Source organism: Myotis myotis, unplaced genomic scaffold (genome assembly GCF_014108235.1).
Source record: "Myotis myotis isolate mMyoMyo1 unplaced genomic scaffold, mMyoMyo1.p scaffold_m19_p_7, whole genome shotgun sequence".
In the NCBI taxonomy this organism is placed as follows: Eukaryota; Metazoa; Chordata; class Mammalia; order Chiroptera; family Vespertilionidae; genus Myotis; species Myotis myotis.
Genome location: NW_023416379.1, coordinates 41,313,818 through 41,330,777, shown reverse-complemented (window position 1 = coordinate 41,330,777; position 16,960 = coordinate 41,313,818). Strand labels below are relative to the sequence as shown.

The following is a 16,960-nucleotide window of genomic DNA, read 5'->3' as shown; positions in this document are numbered from 1 at the left end:
TAAACAAATTTGTGCCAAATTGCATTGGAGCAATAAGCAGGTAATCATGAAGTAAGGCCTAAGAATTTCACAAAGGACATTTTAACAGAAATTTTTCCACATTACAACAGCTTCAACCAAAATGTAAAATTGGGATTTCTGTTACTATTGTTAACCTTAAAAGTAAAATTTTGTTGACTAACAACTGTGGAAGTGCACAAGAACAAGAAGCGTGTTTCACATGAAAAAAAAATCATGACTGATTTATATTGATACGCCTAAATTGTGGTAAAAGCAAGCAAAATTATAATATTAGCTAAATACCTACCCATTCAAAGACAGCTGTTATATTTACATTGTCCAATGAGCTAAAAGGTTGCACTCCAAAGCTCAGAAATCCACTTTTGGGAAACAATAAATGGAGTCTAGGGGTTTCTAGTTTAACTGATAAGAGCATAAATGACCCTCGATGTAGCTAAACTATATCTATACATATAAAAGCCTAAGCGACCCTTATGACTGAACAACCAGAACAACCGGTCACTATGAGCGCACTGACCACCAGGGAGCGACACTCAACGCAGGAGCTGGCCCTTGGTGGTCAGTGCACTCCCACAGCCAACCGCCCATGGTCCCTTCCCCTGGTGGCCAGCCAACCTCCCACAGGCCCGTCCCCCAGGCCAGTCCCCCCCCCCCCCCCCCCCCAGCTAAGGCTCACCGGAGAATCTGGGTCTGGGAAGTCTGTAGAAGGAGAGTGACCCTGATACTGATCAAGACAGAGTAGCAGCTCAGAGGGGGCAAAAGAGGCAAGGCAGCAGCCTATCTGCAAAGACGTAAAGTAAGCACCACCACCATCTCTGCCACCGCACCACACCGCTCGCTCTTCTGCCCCGCCTCAGCCACTTCTAGCTTGGCCCCGTGCCTTTCCGGGCTCCCAAGAGCTGATTGGCTAGCACTCCTATGGTGGTGTACCACCATTGGCCGAAGTCAGCTACCTGTCATGCTTGGGGGCAGAGCCCCGAGAAAATGTGCAGTTGAGATAGGAGAGACGAACTGTCTGTCAGCAACTCCACCCTTGGGGAGAGTGAGGCAGCCCCAGCATGGCAGCAAAGTGGAGCTGTATTTCCACCTTAGAGCATAGCCATAGCTGGTGTTCAGGCCGTTTTGGGGTGCTCTGTCTGTGGTCTTTGCTTGCCACTATCTCAACACATCTACATAACTAGATCGGGGCCTGCCGGCCAATCTCCTGCAGTCCCCCCACCCCCCCGTGCACAAATTCATGCACTGGGCCTCTAGTAATGTAATAACAAATGCTTGAGCTCTGGGTTCTGAGAATGAGGCTATGTCATATAAAAGATTAATTTTCTCCCCTGTTCTTGGGATTAAGACTGAAAATAAGCAATTATCTAAACACCCTTCTACCACCCTTTCTAACTCTTTACACTCTGATAGGGCACACATCCCTAATTGTGCTGCTGGAACAAGCCTACTCGGTCCCATCTACCAAAAAGGGTTCTGTGTTCCAACAGCCCTTCCTTGAGCCTTCCTACAACAGTAATTCCACAACCATGGAGCAACTTATGAACAATTCGACAAATAACCCAGAAAACGTTACCACTCCTAGACTATCACTAGTGTTAAGAGACCACTTATTATTTATAAAAGCAAACATATTAGGAATACCAGGTATGTGTTAAATATTTTAGAAATATGGTCAAGTAAATTATGATGCATACATACAATCAAATAGACTATGCCACTTTTTAAAAAATATTTACAAATAAGCTATAATGATAGGAAATGTTTAAAAGATAATGTTGAATAAATAAGGGAGATACTAAATGCTATGTTCTTTATGAACTGAACTATGGAAAAAAGTGCATTGAGAAAGACTAGAAGGAAAGACAATGGCTAGGGAGTAGAATTATAACTTATTGCTTTTTTCTAGTTAGTACACAAATCCATGTGTACCAAATTTTCCCATATTAAAAAAGTACTTTTGTTATGGGGGGGGGGGGGGGGAATTGGCGAGAAAGTGCAAATTCAAGTAAATCTCTAATTCATAGAATTTTAGGAGACATTAACAGTGCTAATTATCACACAATGTGGAAATATAGTAGAGCTTCGTGGGCAAGGGAGCATTCCTTTTTTCACTGTTTGCAAAAGAATTTAAGGAACTGCCGTAACCGGTTTGGCTCAGTGGATAGAGCGTCGGCCTGCAGACTGAAGGGTCCCAGGTTCGATTCCGGTCAAGGGCATGTGCCTTGGTTGTGGGCACATCCCCAGTGGGAGGTGTGCAGCAGGCAGCTGATCGATGTTTCTCTCCATTGATGTTTCTCTCTGTCTCTCTCCCTTCCTCTCTGTAAAAAAAATCAATAAAATATATTTTTTTTAAAAAAGAGTTTAAGGAACTGATTTTAAATTAACCACCCTAAAATAAGTTCTGCAATTATGAAAATATTGCTTATCAGCATTTTATAGATTCAATAATAGCTATTACTGATACTTGTTTCCCTTGATTAAAGACATTGGGTGTTTATATATATATTATATACAAAATAATACAGGCTTATGATTTAGACAAACAGGGAAAAAAAATGATTATGTAGTGAAAAATGGTTATCCCACTTTGTTTTCCTAGATTTAAAAACAGTCCTTTGACCCCAATTTTTTCTTGAGTTTAACCTTACATATATTGTATTTACACACTAACCACTCTTCTGCACACCTTATTTCACTTAACATACCTTAGAAATATTGACATGTCAGTATGTATAGCTCCATGTCATTTTTTATAAATACTAATTAATATTCTATTGCATGGATGTAACAGTTTATCGGCAACCCGTTCCTGATAGACATTTAAATTGTTTAGTTTTCCCTGACCAACAAGGCTTCAGTGATATTCTTGTACAAATATCTTTATGTACATGAACAAATATGTTGTAAAATAAATCCTTAGAAGTGGAATTGTTGAGCCAAAGAGTGTGTGTACATTTTTAAATACAATATTGCCAAATTGCCTTCCAAAGTATTTGTACCAATTAACACTCCAGGGGAACATTTTTGGTCAACATAGATTTTTTAAAATTTATTTTTACTGAATTCAGAGAGTAAAGAAGAGGGAGAGAGATAGAAACATCAATGATGAGAGAGAATCATTGATCGGCTGACTCCTGCATGCCCCCCAATGGGGACTGAGCCCACAAGCTGGGAATGTGCCTTTGACCAGAATTGAACCTGGGACCCTTCAATCTGCAGGGCGACGCTCTATCCACTGAGCCAAACCGCTAGGGCTGGTCAACATTGATATTTAAAAGCAAACTCCAATGCTGTCAATGGCCAGAAAGGTAACATCTATTAGTGAAGCGGGCTGGGATGAAAAAACAGCAAACTGGAGAGCAAATTCAGTCACTGAAAGCAGCAGCTTTCACTCAAGCCCAGTCTCCTAGCAATGCCTTCCAGGAGTCTGTGCTCAATGCTGTTAGATTGTCTGATTTCTCAAAGGCCAAAACCCTGGACTTCTGCATGAACTCTCCAGATTCTTTTAAATGTTGATAACTCATTAAAGTTTTAGAATTGGCATGACTAATAAAACACATGTGAGTGGGAATGCTGGTACACAACCTTGGAAGCTTCCCCAGTAAAATCTGAAACCAGCCCACATACACAGAGGGCAAGAATAGAGAAAAAAAAAAAAGGCAGATCACTCAAGTGGTAGGTGGCAGTTTTAACAAGCACCTACTAGTTCTGAGGCTTGTCTTGGACAGCAGCAAGATGAGTAGATCTTTTTCTATTATTATTTTACTAGTGGCCTGGTGCACGAAATCTATGCACATTAAAAGGGAATTAATTAGAGGAAATATTTTAATATTGCTATTTGGTGTCCATCTCTCTATCCCAGTCTCTCCCAGTCTCTGTCTCTCTTTGTTTCTTAGCAGTCCTCCAGGCCTCCCTGCCTCCATCTCTCCCTCTTCCTCTTTCCCGGCTGGGAGGAGATAGGGCCAGTGGGGACAACTCCACCCTCTGCCCACCCTGGGGCCTCATTCTGAGAGAGGCTCCGAGAGCAAGCTGGGAGGGAGGGAAAGGGAGAAAAGGGTGTGAGCTGATGAGCGCTGTGTGTGATTGTGAGTGTGAGTGCCAGGCACTGTCTCTCCTGGTGCCCCCGCGGAGAGGCCTGTGCCACGGGCACCGTGGCGACCCAGGACTCACTGCCACCATGGTGCAGAGAGGAAGAGGGACTTGGGACACCTTTGGAAGGCAGTTTGAAGATACTGGGAGTCTCCAGAGGGAGGGCACCCTTCTCCATCCCTGCCTGTGGCTTTGGCTCCCCTGCTCACTTCTGAGCACCACACGTGAGTTGGGGAGGGACTGGTGAAATATTTCAGTTCCTGGCCCCCACAGGCCTCCCTTCCATCCAGGCCTCTTCAGGCCCGGTCTGTTTTGTTTCCATCTCTCTATCCCAGTCTCTCCCAGTCTCTGTCTCTCTGTTTTTCTCAGCAGTCCTCCAGGCCTCCCTGCCTCCCTCTCTCTCTCTTCCTCTATACTGGCTGGGAGGGGGCAGGGCCAGTGGGGGCAGCTCCACCCTCTGCCCACCCTCTCTTCAGGCCCAGTCTGTTTTGTTTCCATCTCTCCATCCCAGTCTCTCCTGGGGCCTCATTCTCAGAGAGGCTCCAAGAGCGAGCTGGGAGGGAGAAAACTGACCCCTGCCAGCCTGGCACCCCCAAACTGACCCCTGCTGGTCTGGCCGCCACCAAACTGCCCCCCTTCTGGCCTGGTCGCCCCATAACTGTCCCCCTGCCGGCCTGGCCACCACCAAACTGCCCCCCTGCTGGCCTGGTCCCCCCCCCTAATTACTCCTCTGCTGGCCTGGTTGCCCCCTAACTGCCCCCCTGCCAGCCTTGTCACCCCCTAACTGCCCCCTACCAGCCCAGTGATCCCCTAACTGTCCAGAAGATGTCCGGTCAACCCAGTCTAATTAGTATATTTTCCTTCTATTAGTATAGATTATTTTGAGAGAATCAATTTGTTGTTCCACTTATTTACCCATTCATTGGTTGCTTCTTACATGTGCCCTGACTAGGGATCAAACCTACAACCTTGGTGTATTGGGATGACACTCTAACCAACTAAGCTACCTGGCCAGGCCAAGACAAGTAGATTCTTGCACCCACCTGTCAAATTCTAAGTTTATATAGAGGCCTTAACTGGGCTCAGTCACATATACCTTACAGATGGTCTCAACACATTTCTCTCTCAGGCTATGTCCTTGAAAATGGCTCCACTGTGGGAATGGTGGGTAGAACATACATTCCAAGGACAGGGGAGGAAGTGAGGATTGCCCAGGTCCAGTTCTAAGCTCACCTGGTGGTTAAGTCATCTCCATTACTTCCTCAAACAGGGAATCATCGGTTGGCCCTCCAACTTGTGACCTACACTTTAAAACTTTCACTCCCACACGGAATAGGCTGTATTCAACATACTGTTTTAAAGCTGGATTTCCTTAGATTATATTACATTTTGGCTTTTTTGATGAATTAGAAGATGGATTTTATTAACTACATGGGCACTATCCACTCAAACTATTTGAATGACTAAACTTTCACCCGGAAGTTTTCATTAATGTTTCCTGTAATATGCTCCCTTGACTTACATTTGTTTTACTTTAGAATTCTATGTTTCTGTTTTCCTCCTTATATGGAACTACCAAATATTCTAAGACTTAAAAAGTCATTTTCCTATTATGTAATCTTCTTTTATCCAAAGGGAAAGGAATTTCTAATCATTTTTCTATGTGACCTTCCACTCAACATATCCATCTACTCACAGAAGAAATTGTGGAATAAATGTAAAGACTTGCTGCCTCCAGGTTAAATAATATTTTTAATCCATGTAAAATATTTTCATATTAACTACATTCTTATAATTTAAAAATAAAGACAATATGAAAGAATAAACCCAAAATTTTCTAGGTTTAGATAAAAATATTCATATTCATGGATAAAATACCATGACATTTTTAATGTTTTGTTATCTCTTGTACATAAATAGTTGCAAAAGGACCAATCTGACAAAGCCAATGGATTGCATAATTATAAACAAATTTAGAGACAGACTCATAGATAGAGAGCAGGCTGACATCTGTCGGGAAAGGGGTTGTTGGCTGGGGGATAGTGGAGGGATTGAGCAAAATAGAAAAAAATAAGGAAAAACTCATTGACATGGACAACAGTATGGTGATTGAGGGGGAGGGGAGGTGGAGGAGGATATGGGGGGGTATAAATGGTGATGATGCAGACTTGACTTGGGGTGGTGAACACACAATACAGTGGTATAGAATTGTACACCTGAAACCTGTGTAATTTTGTTAACCAGGGTCATCCCAATACAGTCAATAAAAAATAAAACAATGTTTGTAGCATAAAACAAAAAAATAAAACAATGTTTGTAAACATGAAAAATTAGCAATGTAATATTAAACTCAGTTACTTACTTGAAAAGATAGAAGTCAATGACCACTTTTACAAATAAATTTTGAAAACCAAAATTTAAAAATTATTAGCTTCATTTATTATAAAGCATATGACTCTTAATTTTAGAGCTAATAATTTTTAAATAATTCCTAATTTTTAATGTCATCTACTGAGATTTTTTAATATAAAAAACCACAATAACAAAAAAGGACCAAAAAGCGCATATTAGAGAAACTTTATAAATTAGCAAAGCTTTCAATGTATATGTCTATATACATATATACATAATAAATATTTGTCTGTATTGACATATACATTGTCAATATTTGTCAGTGACAAATATACCGGCTGCTCATGAGGAAATATGCACAGGTATGTATATCCACGGATATGCTATGGGAGAGTCTACTTTTGGTTTCCAGATGCAAAGTCCTAAGCATTACAAATCCCTCCATTAGCACTTCTAACTATGTGCATGTTCCTACTTCCTCCTAAAAGGTATGCTGTAACTCCTCAAGTGTGTCTTTTCAAAATAAAAACTGATTAGATCACCCTAAAATTTAAAAACTAACACTCTACATTAGGCATATTCACTGGAACTCAACATTTTAATCATAAAAAGCAAATTTGAGAAAAACTTACATATTTAAATTGTAATCTGCACATCAGATTATTTAAGTGTGTCATCAGAATTCACTGATAAAATAAAAAATGATAAAATATTATATTTTAGGTTTACCTAAAATATAAATTAAGGCATAAGAAAAACTATGAGACCACAATATATATGGAAAACTGACCATTGAAAAGTACAAATAATTCATACAATATAGTATAAACTTTAATATATAAATTAGATATCATTTCATCAGCTGTTTGTTAGTCACATCAGTCTAAACTTTACATTACATAGTAAAATATTAAAAAGCTAGAAAACATCATTGCAATATAGATTCAGTATGGGAAAATACATATTTGTGGCTTTATACACAATTTCAATTAATCCATTCTATACAATAGTTTTTCAAAATATAAATGGCACTTTACATGCGATAGGACATACCAGGTTGGATGTCATACTATATTTTAATATACAGAAAAGTAAAGAGAAAACATCCTTCAAACAAGACAGCTACATAGCAGAGGTGGAATGTAGAACAAGATTTTGCCTTAATACAATCTTGAATAAGATAAAAGAAATATAAGGACAGTTTCTACTACTTTCAGTTAGCATTCTTTAAAATAAAGGCTACTGTGATTTTCTATTTCTAAGTGTATCACAAACTGAGAAAACATAAAAGGGAAAAGGGGCAGGGGAGAAAACCTGATCCTTGATGAATTTTAAACAGCCCTGCCCATGAACTGCCTTGAGGCTGCTTTCCTGTTGACATTTCCTAAATTACTTCTGCCACTCGGACTGTGCATCAGCAGTCAGATGAGCTTTCCAGACTCCACTATGCCATTGTGTAGCCATAGCTGCCACAATGCAGTGCCACAAGAAGTCTGTCCTTGAGTATTTCTTTACTTGGGTATTCAGGTAACTTGAGCATGTTGATGCTTTAAAAGTAAAATATACCACCATTAAATAGAAAAACTATAAAATTTCTAATTGTTTTGTCTAGCAATGAAAACTATGAAAATTAACATAAAACCACCCTCTCAAATTTGCATTCAAATTGGAAAACCCTGAAGTAGTATTTAAAAGATAAAAACAAAAGCAAAAAAAAAAAACCCTGCTGCATTGTAGTTTTCATTAGTCTGCAAATGTAGTGGAAGAAAATAAGTTCCTTTCAGCCAAAAATAAGCAAGAACAATTTAATTTGAAATGATGGTGTAATTTAGTGACACTATGACAACTTAACTTTAATGCTGGTTGAACAATATTCACTTAAATTATAGTTTCCTCAAACATATTCCTTACCAAAAAAGGGGCAAGCAAGGAACTATGTAGCTATTTATTTGTCAGTGATACCAAAATGCTGATAGAGATCACTGTTGAGATTTATTTCCTCTTCTTGTAGCAATGCAGTAGTTAGACTTTTTTGATCACTCAAAAGTAATCAAAACTTCAAAATGCATTTAAATAAAAAAATTTAACATACCATGTGCTTGAAGTCGGTAGAAGATTTGGAGTATATGGCACAGCAGCGATTGTAAAGTTTTGCAATCCACTTCCACCCATGATATTAGCAAATCCACCATGTGGGACCCTGGAACTAACAGTTCATATCTTAATATGTTGCAATCATCAAAGGAAAATCTTTATTATAGATATATTTCCTAAGTTAGGGTAAGAATGTATTCAACTCTAGGTCACCAACAAAATAATCCTTTTGAATCTGCAGCACTCCAACTTATTACTAAAAGTCACCATGTGGCCAGTTATCCAGCTTCCATGGAGACACCCCTCCACATTTCTATAAGCTGTACTATGCTTTCAATTAGCCACAGCACATAGCTCTACTATTCATTTAGCATACTGTTAGGGGCAGAAACAGAATATAGTGGGCATCAGCTACAATTATAACAAACATTAAACATGCTCTATTAACCATGATGGTTCTGTTCTGATTAGAGAAAGCACATTCTAACCTGGCTGAGAGTTGTACACCTTGGGACATACCATTGGAATGCAGTCTGTCCTCCTAGTGAGAACTGCCTATCATTAGGGAAAGATTTACAACCTCATGGCACCTAGTCCTGGAGGCACTTGCTCTTTACAACCCCCCAGGCCCCTATTACCTGTAATCTGGTCCCAGGGCACCCAGTAACTCCCCCGCAGCCCACGTGACTTGTAACCTGTACTGATTATCCCATGCCCACTTTCCTATACCTGTAATTCCTACTTCCCATGTAATCTTATCCTTCTACCCAATATAAGCAGCTGGCTTATGGTAGGGTACAGAACAGATTTTTGTGGATGACCTGTTGCTCTCCCATACTGCCGGCATTATTGTAATGAACGCTCATATGTGATTCAACCCTGTCTCTGCTTAACTGGCTGAAGTAGTGACAGGCAGCCCGGACCCCTTGGTTGTCCGGTTACAATACTGCACGTACAATTATTTTATTTCATGTGTGTCTCTACTAAACTGGGACTGATTTGAGGGCCCAAGTATGTTATATTTGTATTTGTATCCCTGGGGTTAGCAAAATGATTGGCATCTAGTAGACATTCACTAAGTATCTGCTGAATAAATAAATGTTTGCTTAATTAATTAAAGCAACAGAGGATCTTACATATAATCCAAATAATTTCCCATTTGAAAAGTATCTGGGGTCAAAAGGATTTTGTTTTGTTTTTCACAGTGGAAATACTATAAAATTCTTCACATTTCTCTTTCCAAAGATTCACAATATCAGATGTTGTTTTTTAATGTCACCTAACATAGTCAAACCACAGGAAGGCTAACACAATATGTATAACCACAACCAGAAAATTCAATCTTGTGTACATGGCTGTAGAGGATGTAATTACAACTTCTCAAATTCTATTGTTTACATTTGAAAGAAAATTAGTATTTCAAATTAGCCTTTATATATATAAATATATAAATACACACACACACACACACACACACACACACACACACACACACACACACATATCATGATTAAACAAACTGATCCTGGAATAAACTTTTTTGTTTTTAAAATGAGATGTTCTAGTGCTTTTTGGATAAATTAGAATGATGGTAAGCATTTAACATATAGGTGTCAATGCATACTCAAAGACAGTAGACTAATATTAAAAATGTTTTCTAACATGATTCATAGTACAAACCATAATTCATATGCCAAAGGATACCAGGAATAGAGTAAAAAGGTAACACAAAATAGGTGAAAATATTTTCAAATCATAAGTCATAAGGAATTGGCATCCAAAAAATATACAAAACAGCAACAAAAACCAATTAAAAATAAGGAAAGGACTTGAATAGACAGTTCTCCAAAGAAGATACATAAATGGCCTATAAGCAGATGAAAAAGACGCTTAATCAAATCGTTTGTCATTAGGGAAATGAAATCAAAACCACAATGAGGTAACTTCTTCATACACATTAGGATGACTATTAATAAAACAAAAACCACCAACCCCTACCTCAAAAAAAAGAAAAAAGAAAAGACCAAGTATTGGAAAGGACATGCAGAAATTAAAACCCTTAGGCATTATTGGTGAGAATGTAAAATGGTGCAGCCACTCTGGAAAACAGCCTGGCAGGTTCTAAAAAAATGAAACATAGAATTACAGTATATATCCAAAAGAACTGAAAGCAGAGAATCAATGAGATGTTTGAACATCCATGTTCACGGCAATATCATTCACAAGAGCCAAAATGTGGATGCAACCCAAGTGACCTCCATGGGTGAAAAGATAAGCAAACTGTGGTATATATACACAATGAAATATTATTTAGTCTTCAAAAGGAAACTCTGACATTTGCTAATACAGATGAACCTTGAGGACATTATGATAAGTGAAATAAGCCAGTCACAAAAAGACAAACAATGTATGGTTCCACTTAGATGAGGTACCTAGAAGATTCAAATCCGTAACGACAGATAGGAGAACGGTGGTTGTCAGGGGCTAGGAGAGTAGGAATGGACAGTTAGTGTTTATTGGGTACACTATTAACTGAGGAAGATAAAAATTTGGGAGATGGATGGTGGTGATGGTTGCACAATGTAAATGTACCTAATGTCACAGAAGTGTACACTTAAAAATGCAAGCCTGACAGTGTTGCTCAGTGGTTGAGCATCAACCCATAAACCAAGAGGTCACTGGCTGGATTCCAGTCAGGGCACATACCCAGGTTGCAGGCTCGATCCCCAGTAGGGGGGATGTAGGAGGCAGCCAATGGATGATGTTGCTCTCTCATCAATGTTTCTCTCTTTAGCCCTCTCCTTTCCTCTCTCTCTCTAAAAATCAATAAAAACACATTTAAAACTGGTAAATGTTATGTATTTTTTAGCACACACACTATAAAAACTGTTAAAAATGAACCAAATTGAAATTATGGATATGCATGTACTCCCAGGGGAAAAAATTAGCAATCACTATATATGAATCTCTGAAAACAGCCATTTTCTTTTCTAGCTGGGAAGCAGTTTGGTTGCTATTAAATGTTTTCCTGATGAAATGCCTGAGCTTACCTTCGAGGTCTAAGTGAATATTAAAAGTATGCGTAGGTCTTACTAATAAAATGCTAATGCATGAGCAATTCCTACTTAGGGCAAAAGAATATCTGAAGAAGACATGAATATGTCTGTCAACTGAAATAAAATTCAACTTAAGTTAATCTATGCATATTAACCTTTGCCTAAAAAAATTAACAAAGGCAACCAAAAATGAAAAGGGATCAAAAAAAACCAAACTGTTCTCAATCTCCTATAGAGGCAGAATTTAAAAAACAAGCATAACACTGTATCAGGACAAGATGAGAAAAAGAGCCTTGACACTTATTCTTACACAAACTGTAACAGTATTTCATTATCAGGGTAATTAAGCTAATGTCTTCATATACCTAAATTTTGAAAAGTAAGCTTTAAAAAAAAACAAAGATTTTATAATTTTGTTAGAATAAAAGGAACAGGCCCTATCTCATTCCCTGCTAATCTGAAAACTGGTATCTTTCTGAAGGATAAATGAGCAATATGTATCAAGGTTATAAAAATGAATGTACTTTCTATATAAAAATTTCCCTAAGAATTTATCCTATATAAATAATGTAGGATTTTGGCCCACCAAGTATGTAGCACAAAAATTCCTTATTTCTGCAGCCTTATTCATAAATGAGGAAATTCGGCAATAAAGGACAATATCAATTAAAGGAGGTCCATAAATTGAAGAGTTAGGCAGCCATTTAAAAATTGTATCTATAAATGGAATAATTTTTAGTGATATATTGCAAAATTCAAGTTATAAAACTGGGACAATGTCTTAAAAAGCAAAAATTTATATATGTGAGTAACATTCTGGAAGAATAACGACAATGTTAACAGTGATTATCTCCAGTGATTGAGCTTAGAGTGACTTTTTAAAATTTGAATTGCCTAACCTTCCTACACAGAAAATGTAATTTTTATTAAATTATTTTCATTAAGTTACGCAATCACAGGGTATTTCTTGGCATGAAGAAGCCACCAAAAAAGCAAAACCCCAAAAACTTAACAAGGTTTTCTTTCATAGCTTTAGTCTACAATCTGAATATTTATGTTTTATTTTATTCTTTAAAATTAGACATATGGTGGGACTCCAACTATTTTCCTAATCATATAGTTAAAAGACTAAGAAAATAAAGTAAAATGTTAATAGCATTATCTATGTGGTGGAATTACTTAATAGGATTTTCATTTTGTTCTAGCTATATTCTCCATTTTCTAAACTTTTAAAATGCTTATATACTAGTTTAAAAATAAGACAATAGTGTACCTGGCCAGTGTTGCTCAATGGTTGAGCACTGACTCAAGAACCAGGAGATCATGGTTTGATTCCGGTCAGGACACATGCCTGGGTGGTGGGCTTGATCCCCAGTACGGGGCATATGTGAGGTGGTCAATCCAAGATTCTATCTCATCATTGATGTTTCTGTCTCTCTCCCCCTCTCCCTTCCTCTCTCTGAAATCAATAAAAACATATTTTTAAAAAATAAGACAACAGTGAATCTTAAATTACATACATATATTTTATATAGATACACACTCAAAATTATGTTTTTAAAAAAGCAAAAAACACTCTGGCTGGGTAGCACAGTTGGTTGGGGCATCATCCCATATAACAAAAGACTCTGGGCTAGATTCCCAGTCACTTAAAAAATCTATACTAATAAAAGCCTACGTGGCCCTTGCGCCCTCATGTCATCAAAAGATGGCCGCCCCCACGTCATCATAAGATGGCCACTCCCCACGTTGTCACAATATGGCCACCCTCACAGTTGGGGGTGATCAGGCCGCCAGGGGAGGGCAGTTGGGGGCCATTGGGCCAGCAGGGGAGGGCAGTTGGGGGCCATCAGGCTGGCAGGGGAGGGCAGTTGGGGGCCATCAGGCTGGCAGGGGAGGGCAGTTGGGGGCGATTGGGCCGGCAGGGGAGCAATCAGGCATTAATTAGGCCAGCAGGGGAGCGGTTAGGGGGCGATCAGACTGGCAGGCAGAAACGGTTAGGGGCAATCAGGCAGGCAGAGAGGCGAGTGGTTAGGAGCCAGCAGTCCCAGATTGTGAGAAGGTGCAGGCTGGGCTGAGGACACCACCCCCCTGCACAAATTTCATGCACTGGGCCTCTAGTAAATAAATAATAAGGCAGAGAAAAAAGGTAAATACATCAAATTGTTTATAGTAGTTACTGCTGGCAGAGTGTGATTTTTTTTTTATTCTTCTAATTTTCTGTGTGCCAACTTTCCCAGGAGAACTATGCACATTTGTAACAGAACTGAACTATATTTTAATAAATAGAAGGAAACAGATAAAATTCTATGTTATAAAGAATGAAAATCGAACCTTTTTTTACATCTTTCAGAAATATAACTTAAAAGAAGTTTTCTAATCTATGATATTTCACTGGTTGCAAAAGAAGACTTCTCAAAGTGTGGTATCATAATTATTCTTAGGACATGGATCTTAACATTTAAAGTAAAGTTTTATAAGAATTGGAGAAAAACCGCTGTGTATGGGTATTATATGTGTTGTGGTGTGCACGTGTGTGTGTGTGTGTGTGTGTGTGTGTGTGTGTGTTGCCCAGCACACACAAATATTAAAAATCTGGCTACTACTATTGACCAATCTGCAGAATTTTAAACAGACATTTATTGGCCACTACTATATATGTTTTATTTTAAATGCTTAAATAAATCTTTGTTTAATATCATAAAAGTGGAAAGGGAGGTAAAAAACTGACAATTCAGAGTAATAATTCATGTTGGTTGTTTATCTCTAAGCCATTAGAAATAGAATACATTAAATTACTTTCCCATTATCATAAAAACACTTCCTACCTGCCAGTAACAAACTGCAGGAGAAGAACTCTCTCCTCTGGAGTAATATCTTCCACAACTTCCCAGAACCACTGACAAAATGAAAACAAAAAACTTAGCTCACATTTCAGAGCAATCGTAGACTTAATACCAAGAAGTATGCAGCATTCATAAAGCACATTTGATTCTAAGGAACTCATTTATCAAAAATTATTTCATACCAAGCTTTCATATGCAATTCCCATAAGAAGAATTTAGGGGAAAACTTTACTTCGTTAATTAATGTAGGTTTTCATCCAATAGTGCTGAAAAGCTTACAGAATCAAATGGTAAAACTTAACTTCATTCTAAGCTCTAGAGAAATTTTACCTGAATAACTGGATCTTGTCTTTCATAGCCACTTGTGTATTCTGTATTTTTTATCCAATCACTCACATCAATTTCTGGCATGCCAGAAAGCAGTAGCTCCTTTGGGGAAGAAGAAAAATATTTCATTATTCTTCTTTGGGGGAAAAAAACACACAAAACTATTACATTTAAAGAGTAGATTTGCCTTAATTAGAAACTAATTCCATGTAAAAGCGATTTATTTTTGTGACAGTGTCTGCATGTCATCAATAACAAGTACTACATGGGAGAGAACCCTTGATACCAATGATCTCAAATATGTGAGCTGTGCAGATGTCTCTACATTGATACAACTTAATTAAAACATAAGGAGACAATACTTTGTTTATAGATAAACACTTATGCAGCAACAGCTTATATGTGCAATACTTTTATGAACATTATCTTTATGGTTATTTTTATTTTAGGAATTTGTTAAATTATATAAAGAACCATTTTCTCAATATGAAAGTAACAACAACAAACACCTGAATAAATCCTGGATTAAGCAAAGGAAAACATCATCAAAAATCCTAATCATTAGGAAAAGGAAAGTAATAAAATAAAAATGTATTTTTAAAAAAGATTCAGGCCTTTGCAGAACTATTCTGGAATAATTCAGATCTTTAATGTCAACTTTCCCCAAGGTGAGAAAAAAAATACAATTTCCTAATGACTTTGGTAGCCTCCTTTTTCCCAGAAAGACCGTCAAATAAACAAAATAGCAATCAAATAACTAAAAAATGAAATAAAGAATGGCAAAAGTATTTACCATTATGTTTTCCAAGAGAAAAGAAAACATGAAAAAGAGCTTGTCCACACCTCTGAATCACAGTTGGGCTTATTTACAGAGACAGGTGAGGCAATAACCAGCCTACACTTAACTAAACCACGGACAAGCTGGAATAGCAGGATGTGTTATTACAGAGACATCAATGCAATGTGGTTCAAAATCACGTTTCCTACAGCAACTACTCGTAATATATACCAGACTAGTACAGAGTGTACTTTGAAGGTTAATGAAAGTTAGTATAAGGTGGTGTCTGAGAACTCTTGGGTGTTTCTGAGATCTATTCAAGGAGTCTGCAAGGTTCTCTCTTTTCCAACTTATTTAAGGCTAGATTTTCTCCATACAGTTCAACCAAACAACATATCATAGCAGATAATGTGCAGATGCAGATATGAGTACCCATTGTCTTCTATTAAGCCAGACATTAAACTTGCAAAAATATAAAATAATGCCACTCTTCCCATTATTTTTGTTTCATTCTGGAAAATAGTTTTCAATTTTAAAATTTTTTGTTAATAGGCAATAAATTATTTTTATATGAATAAATTATTTTACATTTCTGTTTTAACTTCAAATACAATAAACATCAATTAATATAACTCAAACAAAAAGGCTTTTGTCGTAAGGAGGTCCTAAGACCTTTTGTTTGAGAACTGCTAGTTACGTTCTCCTTGTGATGGTATTATAAAATAATTTGACTAGCCCTAGCCAGTTTGGCTCAGTGATAGAGCATCAGCCTGCAGACCAAAGGGTCCCGGGTTTGATTCCGGTCAAAGGCACATGCCCAGGTTTGTGGGCTCAGTCCCCAGTGGGGGACTGTAGGAGGCAGCCAACGCATGATTCTCATCATGGATGTTTCTCTCTATCTCTCCCTCTCCCTTCCCCTCTGAAATCAATAAAAATATTAAAAAATATATACTTTGACTAAATAGAGGTGTTCTGTTAGTATCCATTTACCAGCCACAAATAGAGTCTCCACTTTTCTCTGCACTGTTCTGTGCCCTAGGAGGCTGATCCTGGCACACTAGCTCTCTTGTCTGCTGGCTTCAGGTTGGGTTCCGCCACAGAACAGGCAGAGGCCTGGAAGTGAGAGCACTTTCCGCTCCCTCGCCGCTTTAGCACCTCTTTCCAGTAGCCATGTCTCCTCATCACAGGGCTTCTTACAATAACTCCCCCACCTGTCTCTTCAATTCCAGAGGTGATAAAGACTTTCCACTGCTGCTAGTCTCTGGATGTCTCACCAAATCTTATTTATTCTTAACACTGCCTGCACCTGTATAATGGTCCCTTTGTTAATGCTCCTTTATTTAAACCATCTGGGGAAATTGGGTTTTGTGGCAGGACCTTGAAACAGACCTGTCAAA

The 16,960-nt window shown here is 38.2% G+C and overlaps 1 protein-coding gene across 15 annotated transcripts in view; it reads right to left on the bottom strand.

Annotated features, from left to right (window-relative positions):
• HACE1 (HECT domain and ankyrin repeat containing E3 ubiquitin protein ligase 1) overlaps nt 1–16,960 on the bottom strand; it is a 126,021-nt gene that overhangs the window by 34,506 nt on the left and 74,555 nt on the right. For 6 of the 15 annotated variants that reach the window (XM_036316770.1, XM_036316761.1, XM_036316771.1 and 3 more), the window contains 4 exons: nt 14,789–14,887; nt 14,441–14,511; nt 8,555–8,668; nt 7,272–8,009 (listed from right to left, as the gene is read on the bottom strand). In XM_036316770.1, coding sequence (XP_036172663.1) covers nt 7,907–8,009; nt 8,555–8,668; nt 14,441–14,511; nt 14,789–14,887 — 387 coding nt within the window. In that variant the 3' untranslated portion in view covers nt 7,272–7,906. Of the gene's footprint in view, nt 1–6,329; nt 7,149–7,271; nt 8,010–8,554; nt 8,669–11,308; nt 13,072–14,440; nt 14,512–14,788; nt 14,888–16,960 lie in introns of those variants that run through there. The other 9 variants (XM_036316766.1, XM_036316762.1, XM_036316768.1 and 6 more) reach the window with 6 other exon arrangements.